General features: G+C 43.3%; 1 protein-coding gene across 1 annotated transcript in view; it reads right to left on the bottom strand.

Annotated features, from left to right (window-relative positions):
- Positions 1–13,652, bottom strand: part of SCAF4 (SR-related CTD associated factor 4) — a 61,768-nt gene that overhangs the window by 22,360 nt on the left and 25,756 nt on the right. Inside the window, exons 10-13 of the mRNA XM_019524241.1 lie at positions 8,183–8,268; positions 5,882–6,072; positions 2,279–2,379; positions 733–846 (exon numbers count right to left, since the gene is read on the bottom strand). Of these exons, the coding sequence (XP_019379786.1) occupies positions 733–846; positions 2,279–2,379; positions 5,882–6,072; positions 8,183–8,268 (492 nt within the window). The remainder of the gene's footprint in view (positions 1–732; positions 847–2,278; positions 2,380–5,881; positions 6,073–8,182; positions 8,269–13,652) is intronic.

Below are 13,652 nucleotides of genomic sequence, written 5' to 3'. Positions count from 1 at the left end.
AGCCCTCCCCAGCAGCAGACAGCCCCACCAGAAGCAGGGAGCAATCTCTCAGCCCCCACCAGGAGACAGCTGTCCCCCGGCCCATGTTCCCTGCCAGCCCCTGGGCTAGCAGGGAGCTCCCCCTAGCTGCTGCAGAGGGCCAGGAGCAGACTATTGCCAAGAGCAGATCTGCTCCCACATCCCTGCACATTTAGACACCTGCCTGGGGTGGGTTTACACTAGCATAATTTACTCTAGAATCTAGAGTAAACCCACTCTGCAGCATTTACACATGTAGGCATGCCCTGAGTAGTTAGCTTGATAACTAGTTAACTGAAGTCAATTGTCTCTCTCAAGGAAACAGCCCTGTTAAGATGATCAAAAGGAAGAATGTAACTTTATTTAGTCCTGTGTTCTCTACAGGTTTCCCATTCAACTAAATTCAATCTTGTTGGGTTTTTTTCCTTGTAAACTTTTTTTTTTTTTTTTTAATTATACACACAGTCTTTTTTAACTATTTTAAAGAGAGTTTCAAAAAGGCATCTTTTTTGTCAATGTGAGAGAAATCCTTAAAAGGGAATGGATCCAAATTCATTATTTAGCTGAAGTTTACTCACCAACAACCAAAATAATTATGTCATTCATCTAAAAGATACCTAATACTGTATTTAACAGTTTAACAGGTAAAATATAAAATAAAGATTGTAAATTTTAGAATTGAATCAATTTCAAAATTCTTTTCAAAAGTGATACCTTTATAGATTTCTGATTGACTTTGAAGTTGCCTCGGCTCAATTTTTGTAGGGCACGATAAGCATCTTGTCTGTGAACCATTACAATATAGGCACATCCTCTAGGTGGTATCATCTGTCACAATCACAAACATAACATTACTTAAGCTTCTGCACTGACAGAACAAAGCAAACAATAGCACACATTTCATTTGTTGCATGCTTTAACATCAGTCTTACATTACAAGAAGTACTATGGGTGAATAAGAGGGCATAAGCAAGCTAATGCATAGTAGTACCCTTTTATGAATGTAAATGTGTTTACATTCCACATGAAGAAAGGATGCTGACTGTTAAAGGAAGCTTGCTACTAATACATTAACACTTCTTGCCTCGGTCTTCCCAAAACTTAATTCCCAACTAACTTCCATTTTCACTTTCCTTTGCGTAACAATTTCCAATATATCTGAAGAAGAATGGTTCCTCTAAATTTGATAAATTTCAGTAGACAGAAGAAAACAGGTGCCATGTGTTATGGATTTTTAAAAAATTATGTATTTTTAAAGAAAAAGTTTACTACTACTATAAACACTATTTCCATTTAAAAAAAAAATCAATGCAGCAACACCGTCATGGATACTGCCATACGCTTAAACATAGTAGGAAGGAAAACACAGGAGTAGGGTGTTCACACAAACAATTTCTACAATCAAGGGTCTCCATATAACTAATATGGGCCAGGCAAATGGAGGACAGAATCTGTCTGACGCATATTATGCGTCTCCTTAGCCCATTAGCCAAGCAACTGGAACAGGGGTAACTACCCTGGAGTTAAGCCCAAAAGTAATGCTGCTTTTAGAACACAAGCACAGCTTTCTCTCACTTTATGCGGGTTCTGTACGTGCGAATTCACTCTTATGCGATGACCCTTTTTATACCAAAAATTCATTATATGCAAGGTAAATTCACTCTTATGTGGGAGTGATGCACACCAAAATATAGTCTCCTGTGTGGAACTGTGCTCCTCGCTTGCTGTCTGTGACGCATGTTTCTATAGCTGCCATCCCCATTATGGCTTCTAAGCGTCCTGCTAGCTTATTTCCTACCCCTCTCCCTGGTCCATCAATGAAGAGCAAGAGAACTTCACTAACACTGGAGAAAAAACTGGAGATTTTGAACTGTGCAGAAGCTGGTGAGGGGCCAGAAATGTGGTAGAAATGGGTCTGGGGGTCAGTACAGTCAAGTCTTGGAATGCATCCTTATTTGTTACATTGTAAAGTGGGCTCTCTTTATGCAAATTCAAGTTGTGTGCCATTTTCCAGGAATACATGTACAGCATAAAGCAAGGGAAACCTGTACACGTTGTGGCAACTGCTCTGTATTTTCCATAGAACTGTTTTACTTAATTAGAAAGTGATGTAAATAAGAGAAAGAGGCAAATGCTGACCTTGCTTTTGAATACTAAAAATAACATTTTAAATAAATGGGTGGAAAAAGCCTCTTTGCAACTAAAACATAAGACTTCTGCTTGGTTTTTTTTTTTTTTTTTTTTTGCTATTTATACTCACATTTATAGATTCAATTGGGCCAAACTCCTCCAAAAGACTTCCAACATCTTGCTGAGTTGTTCTTTTGTCCAGTTGTCCTACCCAAAGTGTAGTACTACAAACTAGAATTAAAAAAATATACCTTTTAAATTTTAATTTTAAAAGTTTGACATTTTACTACTTGTACTTTTAAATGCAATTCTTGTGGTAGGAAAGGTCATTACAGATAACTAAAGATTTTTCCTCCGCTTGAAGAGGATACAAAACAACACGAATCTTTCAGAACTATCTAAAAGCTATTTCCTTTTTTCCTTCCTTCTAGAGATGAACTCAGGGTTTCACTTGTGCCCTTTACAATAGTCACTATTTTAACCACTATTAGAATACATATATACAGACTTCAAATTTGCAAATACTTATCTGGGATTTCTGACGTTCATGAGCTTTGCAATTTAACATAATAAGGGAAACAATCCCCTTACACTCTATCAGCATAGACCTATGGATCTGCCTGATGTGATGGATAAACACTAAAGCAACAATGATGCTATTGCTATAGATTTCCATTGCAGTCCAGTGCAGCAGGCTGTAAAGGAAGAGACAGTAAGAATGGAAGAAGCTGGTACCTAACTTAGTTGTGGCACCAGGTGCAACATTAGAATGGTCTTGCCTGTAGCCAGGACAATCCAGTAAAAGTGAATGACATTTTTGTTTTTTTTCTCTGTGATATTCCTGATACTGTTCCCTTCTATGCTTCAGAGATGAAGATATATATTGAGTATACTGCTCAGAGAGAAGCAGGCAAGGAACATACCTAAGGAGTTTTACAACTCAAGTAATTTTTTAGATTGAAGATACTTCAATATACCAGCTCCCACAGCCACCCTTCATAGGTCCTTAGCTTCTGTTTTCCCTTCTCCTTTGGCAGGTCCCAAGCAGTTAGCCCCAGATCTCAGTGGCAGTAAAAATGACGAATTAATCAAGCAAGGTGTTGGCAAAGTAGTATTTAAACCTCTGTTGAGGTGCTTGGCAAGATCAGTTATCCTTCTGTTAGTGGCACCGAGTGTCACCCAAAAGTCTCCGCTGTTCAAGAAATCCTTTAGCTGCTGCCAGATACATGTCAAAGAAAGAGTCTTGGTCCTGGAGTAGCATTATAATAATGGTCTTGTTTTGTCTGACTCTAGGAATTCCTTCACATGCTCAAGGAGGACTTAGGGAAAAACCTTCCTATAATTCATCTAGAAATGTAGACAGAATCAAGGTCACAAGAGTGCAGCGTTGCTGGTTCCCACATCCCTTCACAAATCTCTCATTCAGATTCAGACTACTGAACAGAAAACAGAAGCAGGCTGGCTCAACTGAAAGAGGCAAAGACTATGAGAGAACATCACATGACTAGAGAGAAGCAGATGAACCCCAAGGCACAGCAATACTCCAATAAGGTGACATTATCCAAGTACAAAAGGAACTGGAAAACAGAATGCAATACACTAACTCCATGTTAGCCTCAGAATAAGCTAAACTATCCTGTTGTGGTTTAGGAGACTTTAATCCAGACGGGCCTCAAAAATTCCCATGGCAAAAGGCACCAAGGTAAATCCAGACAATCCTTAGCACAAGGAGGGGACTTAACCTTTCATTTGGATCAAAGAAAGGATTTCTAATAGTCTTCATGGTGGGGGATCATGCAGCAGTGCAGGAGAGGTAAATCCCAGCTTCTCCCTAGAAAAACCAGTCTTTATCTGAGGCACTGCAGAAGCCAGGAGAGACAGACACACCCGTAGACTTTAGAAGACATAACTGCAGTCCCTGGTGCATACTACCCTACATCCCACTCTGATCCTCAAGTCTGATATTTCTGCCTTCAGAATTCCATTTTTCATTTGAAGACAGATCTCAAACAATCTAAAATCCTAGGCCAACCTACCTGTGCAGATAAACTGGGTAATGGTCCATCATTAATGCCAAAATGAGGCATCAGCAGACTACCTATGTCCTTAGACCAACACGGCTACAACCAACACCCCTGAAAAATGGGACATGAACTTTTGTCAAGCCAAGCAGGACTGCCCCTCAGCACTAAGGAGTCAGCATGAGCTGAAATTTTCCAGCACTGAGGATCCCTGGCATGAGCATTTCCTGAAATACATCCAACACATTTTGCATGGATATCAAATTTCACATAAATCTTCCATTATGAATCTTGACTACAGTGCTAACTTAGACACAAATTCCCTTCTCACAGAATTAAGATAATTACATAACTGCTGAAACAGCTTACAGGTCATTTATAATCTTGCACAGATCCAAGACCCTTTATCTTGACCAAGTCAAAGAGCTTGAATTTCTTGGTTTCCTTAACCAGGAAACCTAAAGCAAGTGTTCAGTGGCTGTCTTTCTGGGTTCAGTGAGTGGAAGATCAACACAAGCACTAGATGGAAAATAACCCTCAAGGTAGTAGACAGACGTATCAAGGATAGGATTAGAATCAGGCAAGACATGAGCTGCTTAAAAGTGCCATCCCTCAACGAACCAATTGAAGCAAAATAAACAAACATTGGAGAACTGGAAAATACAAACCCTTACACTACACCGACAAGTTATATTAGGCATTTGAGGGGAAAAAAAAGCTTACATTTCCTCAAAATGAAGAATGCATGCCTAATTCTGCAGATTGTATATCTACACATGACCACAGTCAGAATGAACAGAGCAGATGAGGCAGCACTTCCTACCTAACCTCATCTGTGCACACTAAGTGTGCATTCAGAGGATGCTTGTTCATTAAGGAATACAAAAAACACAGGTTACTGATGCATTAAGCAATTTCCCTGTTTACTGAACATCTTTTCTTGGGAGGGCATAGATTAGTGGGCACATTTCCTTATGTTACTTCAAACTAGTCCAGAAAAAGTAAAATAGCAGCCCCATTCTTTGTCACGCTGAGCAGAAGCTGCATGGAACAGACTTTATTAAATGCAAAAAACTTGGGTCCACAGATAATGCCCCAAAGCAGTTCTTCAACTATCATACACTTTATCTCATTAGATTTTAGGGGCATTTTTACATGTGCTCCAGGGGTGGGTACTTTAATTACAGTGACTCCGAGATCCAAGATCCGAGCCTTAATTAAAGCAGCTGGAGCGTCTTGTGTATCAGCATCTCTGCACTTCTAAACGGCAGTCGGGGTGCTTTATCTAAAGATCGAATGAGCTTTAAAGTGCCCCTGCTGTCATTTAGAAGCACGGGAATGCTGATAAACAAGACATGGAGGCTAGCTGGAACACAGTAATTACCATGCTCCAGCAGACTCATTTACTCAAGTCTGCTCCGATATGCTGTAATTACAGTGTGTTGGAGAAGCCACCTGGCTCATGTACAGGCACCCTAGAAGCTTAGTTCCACATTTGAATTTTTAGCTGTTTTATTAGTTGCAATATTTTTCTGAAAGTGCAATTTCTTCAAACTCAAAAACTAGATCTGTAAAAAGTTTAAAAAAAAAAAGAAGTCCTGACATTTTGCACAAAATGAACCTGTGAACAGGAAGACTGAGAATCTGAGAAGCAGCATAAGAACAAATTTGCTGTCTTTGTTACAGAAGTAAATTGAATTGTGAGAACTCACCACTAACAGTTTCTGGCTTGATTTGAGGAAGGCCTTTTGATCTGCGTTCTCTCTCCCTCTCTCGTTCACGTCTCTCCTGAGATCGAGACTTTGGCGAGTGCCGGCGCCTATCCCGAGATCGGGAGCGAGAACGACGATGACGTGACCGTCGAGACCGAGATCCAGATCTTGATCGTCTTCTCTTGGGCGATCTAGTTTTAAACAAAAACATTTAAGCCACATGATAAGTTTTGTCTACATACACTATTTGTTATATACCATCATGGTCCTACAGACAAACACTCTAGAGCAGGGGTAGGCAATGTTTTTTGGCCGGAGTGCCGAAAAAACCACAATGTCTACCTTGTAAGGTGCCAGAGTGCCACCATGCCACAAAAACAAAAAACTGGGGCAGAGTGGGTACATGGCAGGATACACTGCATATTTAATACTATTAATAATCATTAATGTTGCTTTTTTTTTTTTTTTTTTAATTATTTACTGGAAAAAAAAAAGCTGGTGTCAGGTGAGGATCAGGGGCTGCCCCAGGGCTCCACTACTCGGGCTACAGCAGGGGGCCCAGCAGCACCAGAGGTGGGGCCCAGCCAGCCTGTGCAGCTCCGCAGGGATGGGGCACAGACACCCTGCCCACAAAGGGACGTTGCCTGGTTGGGACAGGAGGCTGGACTCAGGGGGTTCCTGCTTAGTCTGTGTGCGCCGGGTACAGTGAAAGTGGGAGCTGCAGCCACAGGCTGTTCCCCGGGTTCTAGGAACAGCCGCTGCAGCCAGTGCTCAGGGCTGAGCCAGCCAGAAGCCTGCAGCACAGCAGCTCTGTGCAGTGCCTGCCCTAGTGCTGGCCCCTTGAGGGGAGCTGTGGGTGGGCAAGGCCGGGACCCAGGCAGACCAAGGCAGCTGCGGTGGCTGTTCCCAGGCTCCAGGGGGCTCCTGCGGCCAGGCCCCTGCACTGGGGACAGCTCTGCCCTGCCTGCAATGTGCCCAGCATGCAGGGAGGCCAATCCGGGAGACGGAAGTCCCCCGAGCCCAGTGTCCTGCCCCAGCCAGGCAGCATCCCCACGTGTGCAGGGGTGCTGCAGCCCATCCCCACGGAGCTGCGCGGGCTGCCCAGGCCCCACCACGGGTGCTGCTGGGCACCCCTGCCTGCCCACCCACCACAGCTCGAGCCTGCAGAGCCCCAGGGCAGCCCCCCACTTCCCACCCAGCCCCCACCTTCCTAAGGGCCCAACCAAGCTGGCTTGCCCACGGCACCTCCCCCCAAACCATCCCAACCACCCAGCCCCAGCACTCAGCATCTCAGTGCTGCTCCAGGTGGGACAGGGCATCTGCCTGCCTGGGCAGCTCCCTCCAGGGGCCAGCCGGGCTGGAGGGTGCAGCCTGGGAGCATGGGGTGGGGGCAGTAGTGCACAGACAGCTGCCCTGCCTGCGTTCTTCTGGCTCTGCCCCAGTGTCTGCCGCAGCGCTGGAATTTGTGGCTGCACAGGAGAGCCCAGAGCAGCAACTTTAAAAAAAAAACAAACCAAAAACCCCCAATTTCTTTGCGTGCCAGGAAAAATGTCTCCACATGCCACTAATGGCACATGTGCCAGTGGTTGCCAACCCCTGCTCTAGAGGATGCCCTGGCTCCTCTAAAGGTAGAAACTGAAATCCCTTTATAATATGGGGAGCTGCCCCAGAACTGAAGTGCCACACACCTCTATAAATGAACACTCACTCACTTGCCCTGTGGAATCTAACTGTTCCATGCCAAGTGAAACAAGTTCAACAGTGCCCACAAAAAACCTACAGTGCAATGGCTGGGGGACTACCCTGGACATGGGAGATGTGGTTGATAAACACCGTCTCATCACCACCACTTTTTTCCCCAGTGTTTTGCACACAGCTTGATCTGCTAAGCCTGCCATGAGAATATGGGTCAATCAAGCCCACTGGACAATGCTAGGGCAGGAACAGTTCCTAAATAATAAACAGACTTTTGATATGACAGATGTGGAGCTCTGTCATTATTGCAGTACCTCTGGGCCTCCTTAGTTGTTTTCATGATGAAAACTTCAGCACCCACATATAGTCTTTAGGCATCTCCTCAGCAGCAGCTGAACGGGGGTTTTGCATGTAGAAATTAGGAGGAACCGAGACACCTAGGGTGGTGGTAGTGGTGGCGGCGTTCCATAAGACGACTTAAGCAACTTGTTTCAAGCAACAAAGACAAAGCAGAGGTTTGCATTCCCTGAACCTCAAGCTGTCCTCTAGGTCCCAAGGTTCTTAAGCTGACAACCACACACAATTTTGCTGACAAAAAAAGTTTACCTTGAAGCAGATCTAGATCTTGACTTTCTGTTATCAGAAACATGTCGCTTTCCTTCTTGAACAGGGGGCTGTTCCACTTCCATTTCCTGAAGTGATCCACAAGTTAAAAGGGTGTCATTATTGTAAGAATTTTATTTCAGGCTGCGATTATTTCAGTCAGTCAAATCCATTGCTGAGGTTAAGCAAAACTAAACTAATATTTAGCTCTGGAACAGAAACTTTCAAACAGGTCCCCTTCACACATTACTTTTTTGTGGGTTCAAAGTACAGGTCTTGACATTTTTTTGTAACATGCCAAGTGTTCAGGCAAGCTATACCTCAATAAAAATGGCAAACCAGTTGCAGAGCAGAGCTTTAAACTTACTGGCATGGGGCGGGGGGTGCGGTGGTAGGGCAGGGGGCTGCGCAGGGGCACACATCAGTCCCCACACACAAGGGCATTTAAAGCTGTAACTGTAGATGCAAACTCCCTCTACAACCCCCAGATCCACAGTGCCCATGCAGCCAGATACACAAGCCCTACGTTTCAAGGTGCACAGCACCAATAGCTGAGGATCAGAGAGCTTCAGTATCCCCAGCTCCCTCCACCTTGGTGGGTATGTCCCGGGCAGATATGGGACTCAGATCTGACAAGTTTTAATCATAGATCCCGAAAAATCACTCAGAATCACAGGAGTGATTCTGGGGATCTGCAATAAGATGAATCAAATCCCAGTCACAAAACAAAATTATCATATTTCCTCAAACCCAAGATAAGGCAGCAAGGAGGTTGGTGGGGAGGGGCTGTAATCCCACAGGCAGTGGGAAAGCAGGTTGAGGCACTGGAGATGGGGAGGGGACAGGATGGAGATGAATTTAAAGACACCCCCTCTCCCCACCAATTAGGTTCTATACATGGAAAATTATAAGAAATTTCTAATTTTCCACACAGAGAATCAAATTATTGGTAGGTCATCTTAAAATTCAAGTTATTTCAGATTCAGGTAAATACGGTACTATCTGGAGGAGGGTCACAGAGATTTTGTTTCTCTTCTAGTCACCAATGGAAAGAGAGTTCAACATTAATGAGCACATAATGTTTTAAAATAAAATCATGTAAAACCCTCAAACAGGTTTATTTTTTTTCAGTTTACTTAAAATGTCAGCATCAGTCAATACATATTTCCACTAAAAAAGTATGATCAGAATAACTTTAAAGATAGTACAGCTTTAAAACCTTTTTAAGCTTATCACTATTACAATTTAGAGCCAAAACCATCACTCAGCTGATCACTAATTTACACACTAGTAAAATACAAAAGATTTTACTTAATTTCCAACTCAAATTCTCAATTTTCAATCTTAGCTTGAATTTTTTGTTTGAAAAATGAAATCTTCAATCAAGCACCAAAGATTAAAATTACTGGCAAAATGAAGTCTACAAGTAGGAAACTGCTCAGACAGATGTTATGAGACTCCCTTTTCACCTAGCCTAACCCTTCTTCCCCAACTCTCTCAGCTCCATCCCAAACATTTTTTTAAAAAACCAAACAGGCCAAAAACTACTCAAAGCTAATTAAGAGATGTGCAGTTTGTATTGTGTACACCAAGCCATTTTTGACATAAGCAAGAAAACAGAACGGTTCTTTTAGTTGACAAAAGGCTCTAATCAGCAAAGTTCTTGAAAAGTCCCTTTAAAAAGTATTTTTCAGACTTGACAGTCTCTCTCTAAAAAAGGACAATTTTATTCCAACTATAAAGTTTTTTTATAAACAGGGAGTCAGTCTGAAGTTGACCACCTGGAGTTAAACATGTTTACAGATACTCAGGGAGACGCCTCAATTGTATACATCCACATTGGGCATGTCTACATGTTCATTAAATGTGCCTTAGATACTACACATTTAGTTGAATATTTGCTTAATAAAGTACTAGCACTGCACATGTTTTTGTCTGTGATGTTTACTGCACATTAGCTTAATAATACTGCACAGTAGCCTTTTAGTACAGTTTTTAACCACCATGCTACTGCACAGTGTTATTAGGCCAATGTGCAGTAAACGTCTTGTGTAGATACACCCATTATGTATAAATAGCCAATAGCCAGGTACTTTGCCAGAAGCCCACTAAATAGCCTTCAATGCTTAAGTTCATAATTAAGTAACACCTATTAACAAAGGGAGGGAAAAATTCAGACTAAGATATTCCCTATTGTGAGAAGAAAATTAAACACAGTTGAAAAGACATACACATTGTAGTATTTTGGGAAAGAACTGAGATGTGCTCAAATCACTGCTTTTCTCATTTCTTTATAGGAGGCTCTATTTGTGACCTTCTCTATAAACATTAGAAACTAATATAATTAAAAAGGCACAACCACCCTTTGCAGATGTGTGGTTTAAGAATATTATACTCATTAATTTATCATGAACTGAATTTGTTTCAGTGCCTTCCATCAATTTGGACTATGATGTCATTTGCCTTACCTGCATCCCAATTTAGCTAACTTGGTTTGTAAACCAACTTACATTGGACCATTTTTTAAAACACAACTTCGGAAATCACAGACTTTAAGTGATCTTTTACACTAGATCTGGGTGTCAAACTCACCCTGGGCCCTAAAGGTCATATCAGGACCATACGGGCTCCTTCAGCACCAGATCCACAGGGTCAGCAGCAACTGCTTCAAGTCTGGGGCTGGGAAGCACATTTGAGAAGCAGCATGGAGTTGCATTCAGAGCAGCACATGGGAGGAGGTACATGGCAGCATGGACCCATATTTAGGTAGTGACGCACATCTAGAGAGGCCTGCCATGTCTATCAGGGTCCAGGGACCCTAAGTTCTGGGGCAGGCCCCCCCAACATCCAATAACCTGCCAGATGGAACAGTTCTGCAGGCTGAATCTGCCCCACAGGCCATACATTTGATACTGCTGCACCAGATGGAACACCTTTTCAGTCTTTTCACAAGAACTTACAATTGCTGCCCAGACCTCAAGAGAACTTGCTTTTTTTAAAAAAAACATTCTACAGTCCTAATAAAGGTCAAGTTTTTAAACCTTATATTCACATCTCTGCAAGGCCTTGTTATGTTCAAATCAGAATGCCTGATAGACTTACAGATAATGCCATTTCAACTTTTGTAAAGCAAGAAGAATTCAGACAAAAAAAGGTACTGTGCTCCATCCTATTTCATGCAGAAAAGTGAAGTAACTTTAAAGGAATGGCTCTAATGTTCACGGTGCCATTCTGTTAGAGACTAGGGAGGTAGGGAGGAGCGGGGTTTCTACTTGACAAAACGTTCAGTTTACCAACCTACTGCTTCTTTTTGTACAGTGTTATAAACTGATTCAAATGAGTTTAGCTTCCAAAAAGCCGTTAAAAGTTTCTATTATATAACTAAGCTTTGGTTCATAAACATGGAAACACAATGGTTAGTATTCACATTTTCCCCCAGAGGGCAGAGAAGATTCCTGACATCTTTCACTGGGACACAGCCTTTGGAGAAAGCCACCAAAAAGAAAACACAGAAAAGGTTGATTGATACTGCTGTTTGTTGAACTAAGGCTATATTTAGAATATTCAGTTTAAAAAGACATATTAAGTATAGTATGCCTTGAATATAAAACTTTTTTCCTGAATTGAATACTCTGAAAAACTAGCTGACACTTTTTTCCAAAATACCCTCCCCCCTCAAGTTCCAGGTCATGGTTTTGACCTACTTTGGTTATGGAAGTAACTAATATATGCATCAGGCCTCTGGCAAGATACACTTACAAGAAGGACAAGATTGTCATTTCAGTAAAATGGAGAACAAGTGTATTACTAAGTAACCACAGGTCCAAGTCTCTTGACTCTCCTGGCTACATGAATTCTGTAATTGTTGGGGGGGAGGGGAGGAAAATATATCTATATAGTTTATATATTCATATATTGCAAAGACAGAAGATACAATTTTATTTACCCATCTTATTAACTGAATGGGATAGCATCAGTCTTTCCCCTAGCATCAGGAATCTAGCATCTTGCTACTGTTGAAACAAACTGATCTCACAAACCCCAACTCCTGGAAGACTAAAGCATTCTTAAATTCTGTTCTTCCTCCCCGAGTCAAGGGCTTAAACCAAAAACCTAAATTTTGCCTAACAACGTAAAGAGATTTAGATATTTTACCCAAGGCAAAAGTCAGGAGAATTATGTTCTGAATAAAAAGAATGTGGGCCTCATTTTTAAATCACAGGAAAAGTGGTAAGAGCCTTGTGTATCTTTAGCTTTAACTGTTTCAAATGATGAACACTAGCTTCTGCTTTTGTATTCTTGTAACAACTACATTTTCTGACAGGAATACAAACTAACATACACCTCTCACCTGATAAGGCAGACAACCCTGGTAAACTAGACTATAGGTGCTTTAGTCAGAGATTTTCCTTGGTTTGTGTTCCACCATCTTAGAGACTGGAGGACTTAAGGGATGAGTGCAATCTCTTTGAAAAGATAATAATATTACACTGAAAGACTTAATGTTGAGACAACTATTGTAGACAATGGTCCACTGAGCTGAATATGAGAATACGTTCAGTTCCAGATGAAAGACCTGCCAAACAGCTGCAGCAGAACGTCAATGTATGGTCCAAACCAGCTCCTTGATTTTTGTAATGGTTTAAAACAGGGGTGGGCAAAATACAGCATGCGGAACAGATCCGGCCCATGAGGCCATTCTATCTGGCCCACAGGGCCCCTAAAAAATTTAGAAAAATTAATATTTTTCTGCCCTTGGTTCCTGTCAAAAGTGACAGGAACCAAGGGCACTAGGACCCAGGGGAAGCCCTGGTGGGCTCCCACAACAGCAGGGCCTGCCAGCCCCACCCCCTGAGCCAGAAGCCCCAGCAAGGGGCTTCTGGCCTGGGACCATGTGGCTGCCCTGTGCTGGAAATGCAGGGAAGGGGGAAGTGGTGGGGGGGAAGGGCAGGAAAGAACCCCAGGCAGGGAAGGAGCCTGGGGATAAGTGGCTTGGGGAAAAGCTGAGCACAGGGAGGGGGAAGTGGCACCTCCCCCACCCAGTGGCCGGCACCCCACACTGCAGCCACTCACAGCCCACCTGGGGCAGCCTGTGTCTGCTCCAGACAGCCCCACAGCCCCGCGCAGGCTGCAAGTGGCTGCAGCAGGGAGCGCCAGCCACGGGGCAGGGGAGGGACCGCTTCCCCCTGCCCCCTGCACTCAGCTTTTCTCCAGGCTCCTTCCCAATGCGGAGGAAAGCGGCTCTTTCCTGCCCCATAGCCAGCACCACCTTATAACCCAGCCCCGCTGGCAGCATGGGCCCCACGCGGGTCCAGGCTCGCCTGTCAGGGCTGCATGTGGCAACTGCAGCTGCGGCACCCCTGCTTGCCACACCGGGTAGTGTGTGTCACCACCACCTGTGGGCTGCCCAGCGCCCAAGCTCCAGGTGGGCGGCAGTAGCCAACACTGCCCTGAGTGGCATGGGGGGGGGGGG

Source organism: Gavialis gangeticus, unplaced genomic scaffold, assembly GCF_001723915.1.
Source record: "Gavialis gangeticus isolate Ggan-Ray unplaced genomic scaffold, GavGan_comp1, whole genome shotgun sequence".
In the NCBI taxonomy this organism is placed as follows: domain Eukaryota; kingdom Metazoa; phylum Chordata; order Crocodylia; family Gavialidae; genus Gavialis; species Gavialis gangeticus.
Note: the sequence above shows the minus strand (reverse complement) of the source record. Positions and strands in the feature narration are given on the sequence as shown.